Source organism: Oryzias latipes, chromosome 8 (genome assembly GCF_053564925.1).
Source record: "Oryzias latipes strain Hd-rR chromosome 8, Olatipes_Hd-rR_3.1".
Classification (NCBI taxonomy): domain Eukaryota; kingdom Metazoa; phylum Chordata; class Actinopteri; order Beloniformes; family Adrianichthyidae; genus Oryzias; species Oryzias latipes.
This window is the reverse complement of record NC_136244.1, coordinates 1,385,001-1,402,201: the sequence shown is the minus strand read 5'-3', so window position 1 is coordinate 1,402,201 and position 17,201 is coordinate 1,385,001. Positions and strand designations below refer to the sequence as shown.

General features: G+C 45.8%; 1 protein-coding gene across 1 annotated transcript; it reads right to left on the bottom strand.

Moving 5' to 3' along the window:
* Positions 1-1,137: 1,137 nt before the first annotated feature.
* On the bottom strand, positions 1,138-16,691 carry cln3 (CLN3 lysosomal/endosomal transmembrane protein, battenin). The gene is made up of 15 exons (XM_023957860.2): positions 16,491-16,691; positions 16,017-16,053; positions 12,522-12,618; positions 12,333-12,416; positions 11,068-11,147; positions 10,861-10,946; positions 9,868-9,940; positions 8,359-8,502; positions 7,850-8,001; positions 6,338-6,390; positions 6,199-6,267; positions 6,042-6,097; positions 5,862-5,955; positions 3,193-3,333; positions 1,138-2,111 (listed from the first exon to the last, which is right to left on the bottom strand). The coding sequence occupies exons 1-15, from the start codon at positions 16,519-16,521 to the stop codon at positions 1,995-1,997; spliced, it is 1,314 nt and encodes a 437-aa protein (XP_023813628.1). The 5' UTR covers positions 16,522-16,691; the 3' UTR covers positions 1,138-1,994.
* Between the last annotated feature and the right edge of the window lie 510 nt (positions 16,692-17,201).

Below are 17,201 nucleotides of genomic sequence, written 5' to 3'. Positions count from 1 at the left end.
TTGAGGTTGCCTAGCAACAGCGTCCCACCCCCTATCAAGGTGGTCAAGCTGATGGCTCCCACCTTTATGATGCACACCTGTGCTGGAGGGTTTGTCCAACTGAGAGCAGCTTTGATCCAAAATGGAGAGACTCTCAGCTCTGCTGAGCAGGAATGATGTCACCAAACAAATCACAACCCCCCTCCCCCCACCCCACTTTTCAACATCTTTTAAAGATTTCAATGTTCAGCAGCAGCAAATGTGTCGTTTTGCTTCTAACCTTTGGTCCTGAGGGTAGGAGACCTGCTTTCACGAGAGGCGGTTTGGCTTCGACTGCGTTTCTGTGAGTAACTCCAGCTTCACTCGTGTTTCCATCTCGTCCCTCAAAATCATGCAAAACTCCCATTTCTGTCTGTGTTCAGTCTCTACTTCCCACAAAGCCGTCCCACTGACCCATGAACGCTCCACCTGTTGAGGTTCAGACCTTGATCCTGTGGGGGGGTTCTGGTCTTCAGTCGATGAACAGACGCAGCCAGAGGTCCAGGGGGGGGATTTGAGCGTCTGGCGTGATCCTCTAGCGCTTCAAGTAGTGTCAAAAATTCTGAGGCACCACAAATTCTCTGGAGTTTAATTATCTGAACTTTGGCTAAAATGTGCATCCCGTCAACCAATCAGGAACTCCGCTTTGTTGATGATGATGTCACTGCTAAGTCACACCTTTAACCCTTGTGCTATCTTAGATGACCCCCCCCTTCCATTGAGGTGTTCTCCCTACCATGACAAAGGTGGATAAAGGTGGAAAGATTTCATGTAATCCATGGACACCAGTGAAGATCACAAATCATTGAAGAAAAAAGGTTCAGAGCACTGTCTAGTGGGTCTAGATGACCCACTCCCAATGGTAAAGTGACTAGGATAGCACAAGGGATACACACAGCATTTCTTACATTGCTATTTTTGTAATTTTACTGGAGGGGGGGGGGTGTCAAAGGAGTAATTTAGTTTCTCTTTTTCCGAGTAGTTTGCTGCACCTTCAACAGACGGTGAACACGTTTCCTCACATGTGAACATGTGAGGATGGATTATTTCTCCACACCTCACAGCATCTGGACTTTGGATGCTTGTCTGCAATGAGGCACAAAGAGCAGCAACACATCCTGACATCCCAGTTTCAGGGTTTAATAAAGATCACCATGAGTAGCAGATACATGTGAAGTCCGTTATTGGCTGTATTTATTCTCTCAGAAAGAATAGAAACTTTTTATCAAATAAAATCAAAGAAAGAAACACGTTAAAAACAGCAGTCAAAACCCTTAAAGATCACCTGTTAAAGCAGGTTTATGTTTTCAGCAGGAATGATCTAAACGCTCAGTTAGACGTTCCAACAGTCGCCCCAAACACGACTTTGATCCACACTGAGACATTTCTTTAGAATAAGATGTTATTCTACCAAGTAAACAGAAGTCAACAGTCAGAATTAACAGGTCTGAGCGTTGGCTCACCACATCCTAAGGAGGCTCGAAAACTGAGGACTTGACGGACACCTGTCAGTCAAACAGCGGAGCTGACCTGCAGCTGACCCGGTCTGACCCGGTCCGACCTGGACCCTCTTATTTTAAACTAGCTTCAAACAGAAAGTGCAATTGTTTCCTTTTGGCCTTAATGCAAACAGAGAGAAAAATGTTTTTTTTTACTCAATGCTTAGTTTTAAATGTATAGAAGTTGATGAGCCTGAGACAAATGACTTCAGGTGTAAAGGACTTTGTGGTTAGTCAGTCTAAAACTTTAGCCATTAGATTTCCCAAAAATCTGCAAACCAATCAATACATCTTCTTTGGTCTTTTGGCATTTCTAACCCCCGTCTGGATCACTTTTGTCGTCCTGCTTCCCTGATTGGCTGCAGTGTTTCCGCGGCTCACACAGGTCCCTCTCTAGTCAGTTTGACGAGTCCCCGTGGTTGTGGGGGTCTGTTCCTTCTCACACTGACCGCTGGTTGTTCTGCTCAGACGGCGTCGTCACAGAGAGCAGAAGTATTGGTGGACAAAAAAAGCTGCCAGTGCAGCCAGAGCGATGCCGAAGCTGTCTCCCACGCTGGACGCCGCCATGGCGAACTCTCTGTGTCTGCTTTCAGTCTGTGGAGCAGAAGACATGGTCAGGAGGAGACCGGGTCCTGGACCGGGGTCCGCTTGGATGTTTCAGGCTGAAAATGTGTCCAGTCTGAATAAAACCCAAGTTTATTAAGATATACAAACTAGAAACTAGACGAGAAAAGTTGGGAAGATTTTGAGGTTGACGTTTTTCTATCAGCACAATGAAGCAGCTCATCTGAAGGCCAGACTTTCAGGTTGGATGGATGAGGACAACAGGACTGTTGGGAAGCTGCTTTTCTGCAGCTCATTGACAATCATGTCCACATGTCCTCTGAACTCATCCAGCTCTTCTTGGGTTCACCAGTAGCTGCGTTTCCATTCACTATCAAATGGCGCAAATTGGATTTGCGATAAATTTGCCTCATGGAAACACGACAATGTCAAAAAACGTGAAAAAGGGTTTTAGCGCTTGGAGGAGGTCGTTTTTTTCTGTTACAAAACTGCAACTTTTTTCTAGTTAAATGAGTCACGTGACCAACAACCGGATGGCAATGCCCTTCTTGGTAGGAACTGGCGGCGCCACCAGATGTCCCACAGCATCACAGTTCATCCAAAGTTGAGCGTGTCATGAGGAATTGTTGGATCCACAGCTCCTCTGGAAAATTATCAACCACCATTTCCCAAAACAACTTCATCCGAAGCCCCTCCCACGTGTACGGAGCTCGCCGTTCCATCAAGAAGACGCCAACGTCCCCTTTGATGACGATGAAGAGCGAGCCGTTCTGTTGGACCTAAACAGAGCTGCCCTCTCTGGATCAACTGTTTCTGGTCTCTTTGAAATGTTGAGGAGCCTAAAGGAGCATCAAATGTGGAAGCCGCCATTGAAAGCATGTTTCCGTTTTCACTAAATACTTATAAGTTTCCCAAATCGACTGGTAAAAAGTGTCTGAACATTTATGGTCTTCAGGTTGCAGCTTTTCTAATGTTTTCTTCACAGAACTCTTCATCCGTCCATGGAAACTGTTTTCCTCATTCTGGCCAACGATGACACAAGAGGAAGTCGTCACAGTAGCACTACACACACACACACACACACACACACACACACACACACACTACAGACCTCCTTGCTGATGAAGTGGAAGGTGTTGACGTAAGCAGCCCCCCCCAGCAGCCCCTCGTAGAAGATGATGACAAACAGCAGCCAGGCGCTGGGCAGGAACTGGAACGTGACGGCGAGCAGCAGAAAGACGGCGTTCACCACCTGCAGACGCAGCACAACAAACGAGCTTAGAGAACACGGAAGAAGAAGACATGCAGGCGTAGAATGACAGAGAATACAGATGCAGATCAAAATAGATTTAAAGTGGACAAAGAAAGGTTATAAAGGACATTGTTGAAACAAAACACACCATAAACCATGTCTAGAGGAGAAATGTGGTGGGATAACAGAGGGAACCTCATCCCTGTGTGTTAAAAGCCAAATGTAAAAGATGGGTTTTAGGAGAGGACAGGACAGAGGAACAGAGATGTAGACCCTCGTTCCAAAAGCTCCGTCTCCTCTGAGTGCTTGAAGAAGCAGCTGATCAGCTGATCTAAGAGGATGGGAGACATGCAGGAGCTGACGCAGGTAAAGCGGTGCACGCCATGCAAAACTTAAAAACTAATGAAAGAATTCTAAAAGGAACAGGCGACCAGTGTAGTGAAGCTGATACAGAGATGATGTGATCATATTCCCGCTTTCTAGTTAAGAGACGTGCAGCAGCATTTGGCAGAGTTTAGCAGCGTTTAGCAGCATTTTTCACTCGGCCTTCCAGCTAATGTTCAACAAGCTCTTTAAGGTTCTCCAATAGACACACAGAAACTCCTCATTCTGCTGACAAAAAGGAAGCGGAGCTGCAGTTTTACAGCCTTCACAGAGACAATTATGAGAAGTTTCCCTTTTGAAGGGAAAAAATAAAAAAATTAAGACGAAGCTAAAGTTAAAAAAATGAGGAAAAAGAAAAGAACTTGGGACGTGAAGCACATCACAGAAAAGTCTTTAAGAGGCTTAAAGTCCCACTGCGATCACCTTCTGATCCCCAGAGTCTTTATATGCTGATGATGCCGTTATTAGCCAAAATCCAAAAACTGGTGCCGTCGTCTAGGAAATGTTTTCCTGGTCTGAGCTGGAATCTGGAGCTGAACTGGACGGATGGGAAGTGGGGGCGGACCTACACCGCACCAACAATTTCTGATGCCGCTCTGCAGAAACTACGTCCTAGAAAACCACGACGGTTTGGCCTAAAGCAGCATCACCATGATGGAAAGATCACCGGGAACCCTTTGGAAAGCGATCAGAGGATGATCGCAGAGGGACTTTCGCCAAAACGAAACGTGAAAAAAGAAAGGATCACGGAGTGAAAGCGCTGACGTGTTGTGGTGGAAACGTTTAGGAAGGCAGATTGAACTCTGAATGCAGTCGTCAGCAGAACGTGGGGCTGAGTTTGCAACATTCATGCTGACCTGAACAGGAAACAAACATGTTTGTTCCGTGCTAAAGGTCTGTGACATGTCATGTACTGTTTGGTGTGTGACTGTCTGAACCAGCAGAACACGCTTCAATCTATCATGGAGGCGGCTTTGACGACCCGTGTGCTGTTCCTGTGTCCCGCAGCAGTCCAGGACCGCAACCACCAAAATAACTCACAAAGTCTTCTTTCTAAATACGTTACGGCGCCTTTGGGCCAAAATGTCCCTCAAATATTTAGACACACGTCAACATCAATGACGTTCCCAAAACGAGGCCCAAATACGTTATGGGGCTCCACAAAAAGCTCATGTTTGGGGATATCCAAAGGAAGTTTTGACATTATTATGGGATGGCCACAGAACCTACAGCTTGGCGGCCGTTATGTGGCAGATCAGGAAATTTGGCGATTTTATACATTTTCCCACAATTTAATTCAAGGGTAGCAGATCACTTTTGCACATTTTTGCTGGTTCTGTCTGTAAAAAGCTCTTTAAATTATAAAACCTTATTTGTTTACATTCATTTTATATTCTTTTGTTTTTTATATTCTATTTTCTCTTATGTCTACTATTCGTCTTTTACTGCTATGGTAAACAAATTCCCCACGTGTGGATCAATTAAGTATTTATGGAAAAAGAAAACGATTGTTCCAGAGATCTGAACTGTAGGTTCGTTGACCTTTGACCTCAGGAAAAGGCAACCATGTTAAATCCCCTGTACTACCGTCTACAAATGTAAACTAATAATCACCTCCTAACTCCTCCAGCATCACTTGGAAAAGAAACTGCTTTTAAAGTTTTTCACATTTGGAACGGCGGTAGCAGGAAAACCGGAGTTTCCCCGTTGCTTGAATATTTTTTTTAAATGAATCTGTTGAAGCTGAAAGAAATGATTTGGCATATTCTCTGACTATATTAGGAATGTGGGCGTGGTTAATCAAAAACATCTGTTGCCAGGAAGATCCAAAAGTTTCATATAGACTTGTTCGTCACCTCCAGGCCAGCAAAACAGAAAATAGTTTCTATGGAGATCAAATCGACGGAATAGCTGCCTTTTTTCAATGAATTTATCATCCGCAGCTCTGACCAGGATGGAGGGGGCAGAAGGGGAGGGTAAGGGGCATCTAGCAGCCGCTCAGCCAATCAGAGTGGGTCAACAGGGGGCAGCGAGGGCCAGGGCAGGGGCAGGTAGCGTCTGGGGTCCATTTACTGTAAACGCCTCGGGTTTCTGACCTAATCAGGGGAAAGTGATGCAGAGGGATCTGTGGATCAGTTCCTCACCTGCAGCAGAGTCAGGATCCAGACTCTCCGGATCTTCACACAGTGAAGAGAGGATCGAGAAGCAAACACACCGAACTGGTAGATCGTCTGGTACCTGAACACGGAGGGAGAGAAAGGTACGGTGACTCTTCAAACCGCTGCCATCCAGAATTCTCCCAGAAGACGTAGCGCTTCACTCACCAGCGATACTGATCGGCATGAGAGAGGAAAAAGTTTGGAAAAAACAGGAGTTCCAGCTGAAAAGAAGCAGAATGACTTTTAAACGCCTTGCCTTGATGAAAACAGGAAGTTTGGTTTGTTGAATCAGAGTGACGATGAAGACCACGGATCAACTCACCAAACCCTGGTTGATGAAGTACTCAGCAAAGTAGACCAGCGCCAGTGGACACATGAACTTCAGCAAGCCCTGCTCAAAGGCACCAGAGTCAGAGGCAGCAGAACCGACCCGATCTGCAGCGGGAGGGGCTGGTACTCACTTTGATGACCTGCCTCTTCTCCCTCCAGATGAAAGATCCCGAGCTTCCGTGCACTGTGACGGCCAAGGGGAGAGAACAGAGTCTGAGAGCTTCCTCCAGAACCGAGCAGAGGAATCCAACAGGGAACAAAAAAGAGGGGAACTGCTGTGGAGCGGTTCATGACTGGACTGATGCGTTCTGAAGGTAAAACTCTACAAATGCGGTCAGTTTAACCTCCAGCCAAAACCACAAAGACCATGAAAGCCCTTCAGCCGTCACATCTGCAGAGGAATAAGGAGGCATGTCCACGTCCACAGGCTTGAGTCTGCTCAGCTTTCAGCTCTTCTGACCTGGCGTCCAAATGTGATGACATCACCCTTTGGGAGTCAGGGTGGGGCTGGACAAACAGCTGGAGGAGGCGGTGCTGATGTTGGAGCTGAGAAGATGCTGAAGAAAAAGTGGTTCCTATAGTTACTACAGCACACGGCGCCGTCACCTCCAGACTGGAAAACTGGATCCAGTCCACTCCAAGAACCTCTGTGACCCACAGCGGGGACTGTGCAGAACCTCAAACTCCCAGAACTGTGGGGAAGGACCAGAACCCGGCTGGAATACATGAGCCTCCATGAGGGGAGATGGTCTGCAGCTGGGATCAACAGTCTGCCTTCAGCTCATCTTCTGGTCCCAAAACCAGGATCAAACGAGGAGCAGTATAGAGACCCCCCCCCATTGTACCGCCACAGCCTTGGAATGAAACCAAACGAAAAAGAACCTAAACAACCAGCTTTGTCTTTTCTCTGTTGTTGATGTGGATCCCTGCTTTAATGATCTAGTTGTCTGAAGGATGGAAGAGACGGACCTGCACTCTGAGACACCAGGAAGTCCGCGCTAAAGATAAAGGCTTCTTTAAACTCCGACTGCCAAAGCCAGCAGTCGTCTTTAGCTGCATGAGTGATAAGAAGTTATCTCAGAAATGTCGTTATCCTGTCGAGATAAAGATGCAAACATGCATCTTTGTATAAACGGAAACTCTACAGCGGCTGAACCGTGAAGCTGATTCCAGTTTGAAGCCTTAGTTCATCTCAATAGAACCATTTCATGGTTCAGATCTACAGGATGCAGTCTACAGATAATCTATAGCAACTAAGTTTAAAGCTCAACACAATTTGTGAAAGTTGTTTATTTATGAAAAGGTACTAAATGAACACATCTGAGTTTTTTCTTCTTTATTTGAGTCCTGTTAAAAAAACTGGACTGAAGCAGCTCCAATCCAGCTCCAAAATACCCCAAAAAACACAGAAATATAACAAGTTTTCACAAATCTAAAATGTATTTTTATGGATGTCCTTGTGTGTTGTGTTAAATGTAACTGTCTGGTTCCGTTTGAATGTTTGTTCGACTCTAAATTTTGTTTGTTTCCACTAAATTCCACAGAAAAGTCCACAGCTGAAACATTTAGGTCGTGTCTGAATTCCTACTCCACAGCTAATGAACTCATGTAGTTAGCGTGTGTTTGTCATGCGAGTCTGTTACCTGCTGGTGCTCTCTCCTCCTCCTCCTCCTCCTCCTCCTCCTCGGACTCCTCCGTCAGCCCCTGCTCCTCCTCGGAGCCCACAGCTGCATATGGGATCTCATTCCTGCTCCACTGGGGCAGAGAAGGTGGAGGAACCAGCAGATACAAGTAGCTGGGAGGAAAACAAAGACTGGCCTTTGAATTCTCATCGGCTTGCGTTTTGGGCAGATTTGGGGATGGAGGGGGGTTAAAGGGGGAGAAGGAGTCTGTTTCTGGGTGTAAACCGTCAAAGTGAACATTACTCCAGATGTCAGTATCTGACTTTGAAAAAGGTTTACCTCATTTTTTGATGACCGTACATCAATAAAGTTACAAGAGCTTCAGCAAAACTTGAATCTACTCGTCTATCTAAAAAGTCAATGACAGTATAATGAAAGCTTCTGGGGGGGCATTGATTAGTATGGGGAGGGGGACGGGCTTGACTTGACACAGGTTTCAGGGTTTAGTCAGCAGGACGCTCCCCTCTTACCTGATGAGCATGGAAACCGGGACCACCAGCATGACCAGCACGGTCACCCGGGGGGACAGGCCAGCCTGGATGAGGCCCGAATAGAGGAGGGCCCCAGCCACTCCAGCACCTCCGGTTCCTGAGCCCCACCCCTCCAAGACGTTCCTGGGACAGGCGGGAAACACCGTCAGCGAGCCACACAGCAGACGATGATCACATGACTCAGCTCGCACGCCGGAAGCCTTCAGACCGCTTCTTTAAACATTTCTAGGAACTGTAAAAAGAGAACTGGACTGGGTGGCCCCTCCCACTTGGCGTTCCAAACAGGAAGTGGCTCCAAGAAGCCAAAATCCCACAGAAGTCTATAGAGAAACCAACATTCTATTGGTCAGAACCACCGTTCTGGATCTGTTACATTTTTTCATGATATTTTTTCTTCATCACAGCTTTTTCAAGTATAAACTGACCAATCCGAGGCCTCAGTAAAAGTCTGTAGTGTCACGCCCAACGTTTAAAATGCCTGACACGTTTCATGCAGCCCGCTTTCAGTGGAAGGGGTGTGGCCTGACTGGGGAGAGTGGTTGCCATAGAAATGATGACTCAGGCCAACCAATCACTGCTTATTGATGACGTCTGTCTCCAAAATGGCGGCTGAATGGACTTCATTTGTTTGGAGCCAGAAGTCCTTTTCTGTGGCTCACTCCAGTTCTCTCATACAGTCAATGGTTGGAACAGATGGCATGGGGGGGTGGGGGGTAGCAGCTCTGTCCACAATAACCCATGCTAACCCGGCAGTCTAGCCCTCACCAATCCCCCTTTCATCGTCATAACTCAGCAGGAAGTCGGCTGGGCCGACTCTACGGCGCCTTCTGAAGCAGAGCAGAGACATGGCGGCTCTCTGGCCCCTCCCTCGGGGATGGCTCTCTGGCCCCTCCCTCGGGGACGGCTTTGCGTGTAAAAAGAGCCAGAGGGCTTTTTTAAAACGCGTAGACCTGGAAGCTGCTGAAACTCCAAGCTGACTTCTAGCAGTTCTGTGGAGCCAAACTAGCAGAAGAGGCTCTGATCTCTATCTCATCTCAATCATTCCTTCCCATCATCCAACCTTCTCCTGATGCTCTGAGGCTTAAACTCTGCTTCTTACTGCTCCACTTCTACTTTTCTGTTTTGGAACAAAACATATTCATATCACTGCTTCGGTTGAAATGATGCCTTTTAAAGGCTGAATCACAGGGAACATGTGGAGAAACATGTTAAAGATGTCGAGACTCTGACGTGTGGAAAGATGTCCTTTCTGCAGGATTCCTGCTTCCTCCCAGAATTCCCTAAACTAGAGTGAGAGCAGAGACTGTGTCTGTTTTTCTGTGGACGTAGACGGCCGTCGCTCTAGTTACTGACGTCTGCTGTCTTGGAACCGATTTCTGTTTTTCTGTCTCTTTGCCGTCCGCTCAGGCTCAAACCAGCGCTCAGAATCACGCCGCAGATTCAGTCACAGAGGAAGTCGGACGAGGCTTCACTCCAAGGTGTGTTCACCTTTTGAAGAAAACAGACAGCGAGAGGAAGGACAGCTCTCCCAGTCCTGCACCAAGACTAGCAAAGACCACTCCTGCAGAGACAACACAAGGAAGAGGACGATGAAGGAAGGAGGAGGGAGGGAGACAACAGGAGACATCAGGAATCTGGAGGAGTTTCTCCTCATAGCGTCTCTCTTCAGAAACTGCAGTTCTGAGGAGACGGGCCTGATGAGGAACCGGGGGCCTAAATATTCATCCTGGGGTTTGGATGATGCGTCCGAGCGACGAGGTCAAGGTGCTTTTCTGACACGGAGGAGTTTCTCGGTTGTGTTACGGAGTTACGGTCCAGAGTGGCGGCAAAGGGGGGGCTGTGTTTGAATCCTGTTCATGTTTTCAGAAGTTCATTCATTTACTGTAACTTTGAAATGACCATGAACGGTCAAACATGAATACTGCAGTTACCTGTTGACATGTTTTTCTCACAAAAGCTGACTTTAAAAGCATCTGATGCCTGCAGCGGCTCTGCAAAGATCTGGTTTCATCTCCTGAACTACAGCAGATCATCCTTTTTCTGCAAAATCCAAACACAAGCTTCAACAGAAGCTGTGCTCTGTGTCAAAAGGCAACACAACACACTGCCGTTTACAGAGCAACACCTGCGTTTTACCCGTGTTTAATTCCAAAGTGAAGAGAAAGACTGAAGGACACGCCTCCTCTGGAATCTGTGCTGTTCTCACCTCTGCCTTCTTCTGGCTAACATGAGGCTCTTTAAACACAGAAATGTTTTTGGAGATTTTGGGATAATATTTATTGAGCTTTGATCTAATCCTCACTTCTCATGACTTATCGGTTATTTTGCAGGGCTGGTGAAAACACGAGAAACTTGATAAGATTTTGGTCAAAAAAGCTTCTCGTTTCTGTGCGAAACCACAGAAGCTCAGCGGAGATAAAAGAGGAAACGAAAGCGCGGCTGAAGATGTTGAGTTTGATCTGTCAGCTCAGAAAGTCTTACCCAGAATGCTTTGCCACATTGCAGAGGAAAAGGACACCAGCAGGAAGCTCACTACCGTCACGAGGACGCAGGCCAACACTCGGAATCTAAGATGAAGAGAAGAACATCAGCTTTAGTCCTCCATGACATCAGGTCCAACTGTCCAAACATGGTTTTGGTCTGAGCTTCCTGTGGATCTGAGACAGGACAGGCTTTTCCTCAGCTTACCCATAAGGCACTTTGTGGATGAAAACCGGGGCTATGAACTTGATGATGAGTGTTGGGAGGATGTCAGCCAGCAGCACAGCCTGCAAACCGAGTGACACAGTTCTCAGCATGAACGCCAGCACACATGAAACACATGAAACATTACGCTGCCGTCTCAGAGATGGTCATTATTCAGAGACACCAGCAGTTCTGATGGAGGACAGCTGTTTCCATTTATACAAACCAGGAACGGACTTTTGTTGGAGAGCTACCATAAAAAGTAAAAGAACCTCCGCTTGATCACTTCCTGTTTGTGTCCATTAGAAACAGCATTCTGATTTTTTCACTTTCTGTTCCGAAGCCAGAATAGTTTAACTGCTGATCAGTCACTCTGCTTTTAGATTTAAGGCCTCAATAATACAAAATAGATTCAAAGGAAAGAGAAAAAAATCTGAAAAGGAGGTTTCTGTTTGCATCGCTGAGCAGTAAAGACAAAAATGTACTTTTACATCTGGATCTATTATTATCACTGAACAACTACAGATCTGCTGTTTCTACACTCACCACCAAAAGGCCTTTAAGTGATAAGAGTTCAAGTCCCAACAAATCCCTCCCGTCTCCATTGACTGCAAATGAGAACTGGACTGAGTACCCCCCCCCTCCAAACAGGAAGTACTCGCAGACTCCAAGAGATCAAGCTGTAACTGAGTCATTCTATTGGTCAGAAGAACTTTTTTAAACAATATCTTTTTTTCAAGATATTCTTCTTTATTGCAAGTTATTCAACTTATGAACTGACCAATCAGATGCCACAATAAAAGTCTGTGGTGTCACGCCTAACGTTTAAAATGCTTGATTGACAGATTCTCCCGAGCTGCGTTCGAGTGGTGGGGGCGTGGTCATCTGGCTCCAACGTCCACATCACTCAATGGACTTCATGTGGTTCTAGCCAGAACCAAACCATGTTCTATGGGTGACGTCACCTCGCTCAGTCCAGTTCTCATATACAGTCGATGTCTGTCTCCTTTCTTCTGGTTTGACCCAGTTGATAAATGTCGAAGGTCAAGGAAGGGGAGACAAGAGAGACATTTAGGGGAGGAAGAAGACATCCCCACATTAAAAAGATGGAATCAGTATTTAGTTCAGCTTTGAAAACAAGCGTCAGCAGCAGCTACATGTGTGTGGTGTAAGTGGTGTCGCTGCATGGGTGTGTGCGGTTGGGGCAGACAATAGAGCAACATTACAGGCATGTTAGTGTGTCTTTGTTGTGTTGTGTCTCCATTTACCCCGGTGGTGACAGGATTACAGTCATAGTTTGTTCCATTGCTGCTGTTTCCAACTCCAGAGGTGGCAACCAACGAAACGGGGGCCTAAAACAACAACAACAGTAACATATTACTGCATCATGATTACATTACTGCATCATGATTACATTACATGTTGGCAGTATTCTCATACAGGACTCTCTCACTTACAGAGATGGTGGCGTTCCTAGACTCTTCCTTGGTCAGGATGTCATGAGCGGCGCTCAGCATGACCACATAGGCAAAGTTGTTGCACAGCCCAAGAATCCTGGAGGGGGGGGGTTCAAGAAGTAAACTAGTGTGTACTAACAGCTGATATGTGGCGTGTACTAGTGTGTACTAACAGCTGGTATGTGGCATGTACTAGTGTGTACTAACAGCTGGTATGTGGCGTGTACTAGTGTGTACTAACAGCTGGTATGTGGCGTGTACTAGTGTGTACTAACAGCTGGTATGTGGCGTGTACTAGTGTGTACTAACAGCTGGTATGTGGCGTGTACTAGTGTGTACTAACATCTGGTATGTAGCATGTACTAGTGTGTACTAACAGCTGATATGTGGCGTGTACTAGTGTGTACTAACAGCTGGTATGTAGCATGTACTAGTGTGTACTAACAGCTGATATGTGGCGTGTACTAGTGTGTACTAACAGCTGGTATGTGGCGTGTACTAGTGTGTACTAACAGCTGGTATGTAGCATGTACTAGTGTGTACTAACAGCTGATATGTGGCGTGTACTAGTGTGTACTAACAGCTGATATGTGGCGTGTACTAGTGTGTACTAACAGCTGGTATGTAGCATGTACTAGTGTGTACTAACAGCTGATATGTGGCGTGTACTAGTGTGTACTAACAGCTGATATGTGGCGTGTACTAGTGTGTATTAACAGCTGATATGTGGCGTGTACTAGTGTGTACTAACAGCTGATATGTGGCGTGTACTAGTGTGTACTAACAGCTGATATGTGGCGTGTACTAGTGTGTACTAACAGCTGGTATGTGGCGTGTACTAGTGTGTACTAACAGCTGATATGTGGCGTGTACTAGTGTGTACTAACAGCTGATATGTGGCGTGTACTAGTGTGTACTAACAGCTGATATGTGGCGTGTACTAGTGTGTACTAACAGCTGATATGTGGCGTGTAATAGTGTGTACTAACAGCTGATATGTGGCGTGTACTAGTGTGTACTAACAGCTGATACGTGGCGTGTACTAGTGTGTACTAACAGCTGATATGTGGCGTGTACTAGTGTGTACTAACAGCTGGTATGTGGCGTGTACTAGTGTGTACTAACAGCTGATATGTGGCGTGTACTAGTGTGTACTAACAGCTGATATGTGGCGTGTACTAGTGTGTACTAACAGCTGATATGTGGCGTGTACTAGTGTGTACTAACAGCTGGTATGTGGCGTGTACTAGTGTGTACTAACAGCTGGTATGTGGCGTGTACTAGTGTGTACTAACAGCTGGTATGTAGCATGTACTAGTGTGTACTAACAGCTGATATGTGGCGTGTACTAGTGTGTACTAACAGCTGGTATGTGGCGTGTACTAGTGTGTACTAACAGCTGATATGTGGCGTGTACTAGTGTGTACTAACAGCTGGTATGTGGCGTGTACTAGTGTGTACTAACAGCTGATATGTGGCGTGTACTAGTGTGTACTAACAGCTGATATGTGGCGTGTACTAGTGTGTACTAACAGCTGATATGTGGCGTGTACTAGTGTGTACTAACAGCTGGTATGTGGCGTGTACTAGTGTGTACTAACAGCTGATATGTGGCGTGTACTAGTGTGTACTAACAGCTGATATGTGGCGTGTACTAGTGTGTACTAACAGCTGATATGTGGCGTGTACTAGTGTGTACTAACAGCTGATATGTGGCGTGTACTAGTGTGTACTAACAGCTGATATGTGGCGTGTACTAGTGTGTACTAACAGCTGATACGTGGCGTGTACTAGTGTGTACTAACAGCTGATATGTGGCGTGTACTAGTGTGTACTAACAGCTGGTATGTGGCGTGTACTAGTGTGTACTAACAGCTGATATGTGGCGTGTACTAGTGTGTACTAACAGCTGATATGTGGCGTGTACTAGTGTGTACTAACAGCTGATATGTGGCGTGTACTAGTGTGTACTAACAGCTGGTATGTGGCGTGTACTAGTGTGTACTAACAGCTGGTATGTGGCGTGTACTAGTGTGTACTAACAGCTGGTATGTAGCATGTACTAGTGTGTACTAACAGCTGATATGTGGCGTGTACTAGTGTGTACTAACAGCTGGTATGTGGCGTGTACTAGTGTGTACTAACAGCTGATATGTGACGTGTACTAGTGTGTACTAACAGCTGGTATGTGGCGTGTACTAGTGTGTACTAACAGCTGATATGTGGCGTGTACTAGTGTGTACTAACAGCTGGTATGTGGCGTGTACTAGTGTGTACTAACAGCTGGTATGTGGCGTGTACTAGTGTGTACTAACAGCTGATATGTGGCGTGTACTAGTGTGTACTAACAGCTGGTATGTGGCGTGTACTAGTGTGTACTAACAGCTAATATGTGGCGTGTACTAGTGTGTACTAACAGCTGATATGTGGCGTGTACTAGTGTGTACTAACAGCTAATATGTGGCGTGTACTAGTGTGTACTAACAGCTGATATGTGGCGTGTACTAGTGTGTACTAACATCTGGTATGTGGCGTGTACTAGTGTGTACTAACAGCTAATATGTGGCGTGTACTAGTGTGTACTAACAGCTGGTATGTGGCGTGTACTAGTGTGTACTAACAGCTAATATGTGGCGTGTACTAGTGTGTACTAACAGCTGATATGTGGCGTGTACTAGTGTGTACTAACATCTGGTATGTGGCGTGTACTAGTGTGTACTAACAGCTAATATGTGGCGTGTACTAACAGCTGGTATGTGGCGTGTACTAGTGTGTACTAACAGCTGATATGTGGCGTGTACTAGTGTGTACTAACAGCTGGTATGTGGCGTGTACTAGTGTGTACTAACAGCTGGTATGTGGCGTGTACTAGTGTGTACTAACAGCTGATATGTGGCGTGTACTAGTGTGTACTAACATCTGGTATGTGGCGTGTACTAGTGTGTACTAACAGCTAATATGTGGCGTGTACTAGTGTGTACTAACAGCTGGTATGTGGCGTGTACTAGTGTGTACTAACAGCTGATATGTGGCGTGTACTAGTGTGTACTAACAGCTGATATGTGGCGTGTACTAGTGTGTACTAACAGCTGATATGTGGCGTGTACTAGTGTGTACTAACAGCTGGTATGTGGCGTGTACTAGTGTGTACTAACAGCTGATATGTGGCGTGTACTAGTGTGTACTAACAGCTGATATGTGGCGTGTACTAGTGTGTACTAACAGCTGGTATGTAGCGTGTACTAGTACATACTATCATGACACCTCTCACATCGCATACTCTGCTTCTGCCTGCCTCTAACTTCACATTGACTCGTTTGAATTATTGAATCCTCAGCTTCTCATGTTCAGATCTTTCTCAGCTGTAAACGTGCAGACATTTGTAGGAAAACAGATTCTTTCTCTGGATTCAGTTTCCTTTAGGAAGTGAAGTGGACTTTGTGTCATGCGTGGATTCATTCTAATCTGATCCAGTCTGTCCACACACGGACTCACCAGAACCCGGCCCAGTTGCGCCTGTCCGTGCACCGACCTGCAGAGAAAGTGGAACATTGCTGAAGTTTCAGGTTCTGTCGGACTATTAAAGAGAGGACAAAGCTCAGGGTCAAGTCGAACTGGACCAGAACAGACAGCTTTTATTTTTGTAACTTTATTGACAATTGAGGTATATCATACATAGAATAACGAACACTAACTACATAATCAACATTACCTGAATAGGAATCACCATTACCGAACATACAACACATAACATATAAACATAAAAGAATCAAAAATAGAAAAAACGAACGAACATAACACACACACACACACACACACACACACACACACACACACACACACACACACACACACACACACACACACACATAAACACAAATAAAACAAAAGAACATACACATCCATCTAAATAGTTTACTACTGGTTAAGGTACTCGTAAAGTTTAGAAGCTTTAACAGTCGGACCCACCGTCTGCGTTGATGCTCTCCGCCGCCTCCATGCCCCGAACCGGAACCAGAACCAAAGACCGAGAGACACGCGGAACCGTCACACCCGTGGCAGCGACCACGGACACGGTGAGCTGCCTCTGACGCAGAACGAATGACCTGAGACTGAAACGATAAGGAAGTTTGGTTTGTGTACATGTGACGTCACGGGATGTTCCGAGTCTCGGCGGAAACAAAACCAGCAACAAAGGTTCCGCCCCCAATGAGTTGTAAAACCGGAGCAATGCAATTTAAAAGAAAAAAATAACGTTTTTACGACTAAATATAAAGATTTAGTAACAGAAAAATATAATATGTATTTTTAATAACAATTTAACATAAATTGAGATTGTGACTCACAGGTATATCTAAAACATTAGATTATTAGGAAAAGGTTTTCCATGTGCTTAGCGCTATCTTAAAGTGAAGGTTTATGGAATTATTACTCTTAGATTGAATTCTTTCAAGCCTTCTCTCCATGTAATTTGATGACCTGTAAACAATAAAAGTCTAAATTCTAGTGTCCCAGAGAACAAAAAATCCAAATTCTTCAAAATCCCCAACAGCGGGGAAGCCTGGTAGGCCCATGTTTACCACACTCCTCATCAGTCACCACTTCTCCTGGGCATCCTCCTCTTGTGTGTGTGGGTGTGTGTGTGTGGGGGGGGGACCTCCCACAGGGCGGGTGGGTGGA

Coding starts and splice junctions, on each gene's coding strand:
- cln3 (XM_023957860.2), bottom strand. CDS start 16,521: ATGGAGGCGGCGGAGAGCATCAACGCAGACG. Junction 12,417..12,521: donor CTAGGAACGCCACCATCTCT/GTAAGTGAGAGA, acceptor TTGTTGTTTTAG/GCCCCCGTTTCGTTGGTTGC. Junction 11,148..12,332: donor GTAATCCTGTCACCACCGGG/GTAAATGGAGAC, acceptor CTCGGTTTGCAG/GCTGTGCTGCTGGCTGACAT.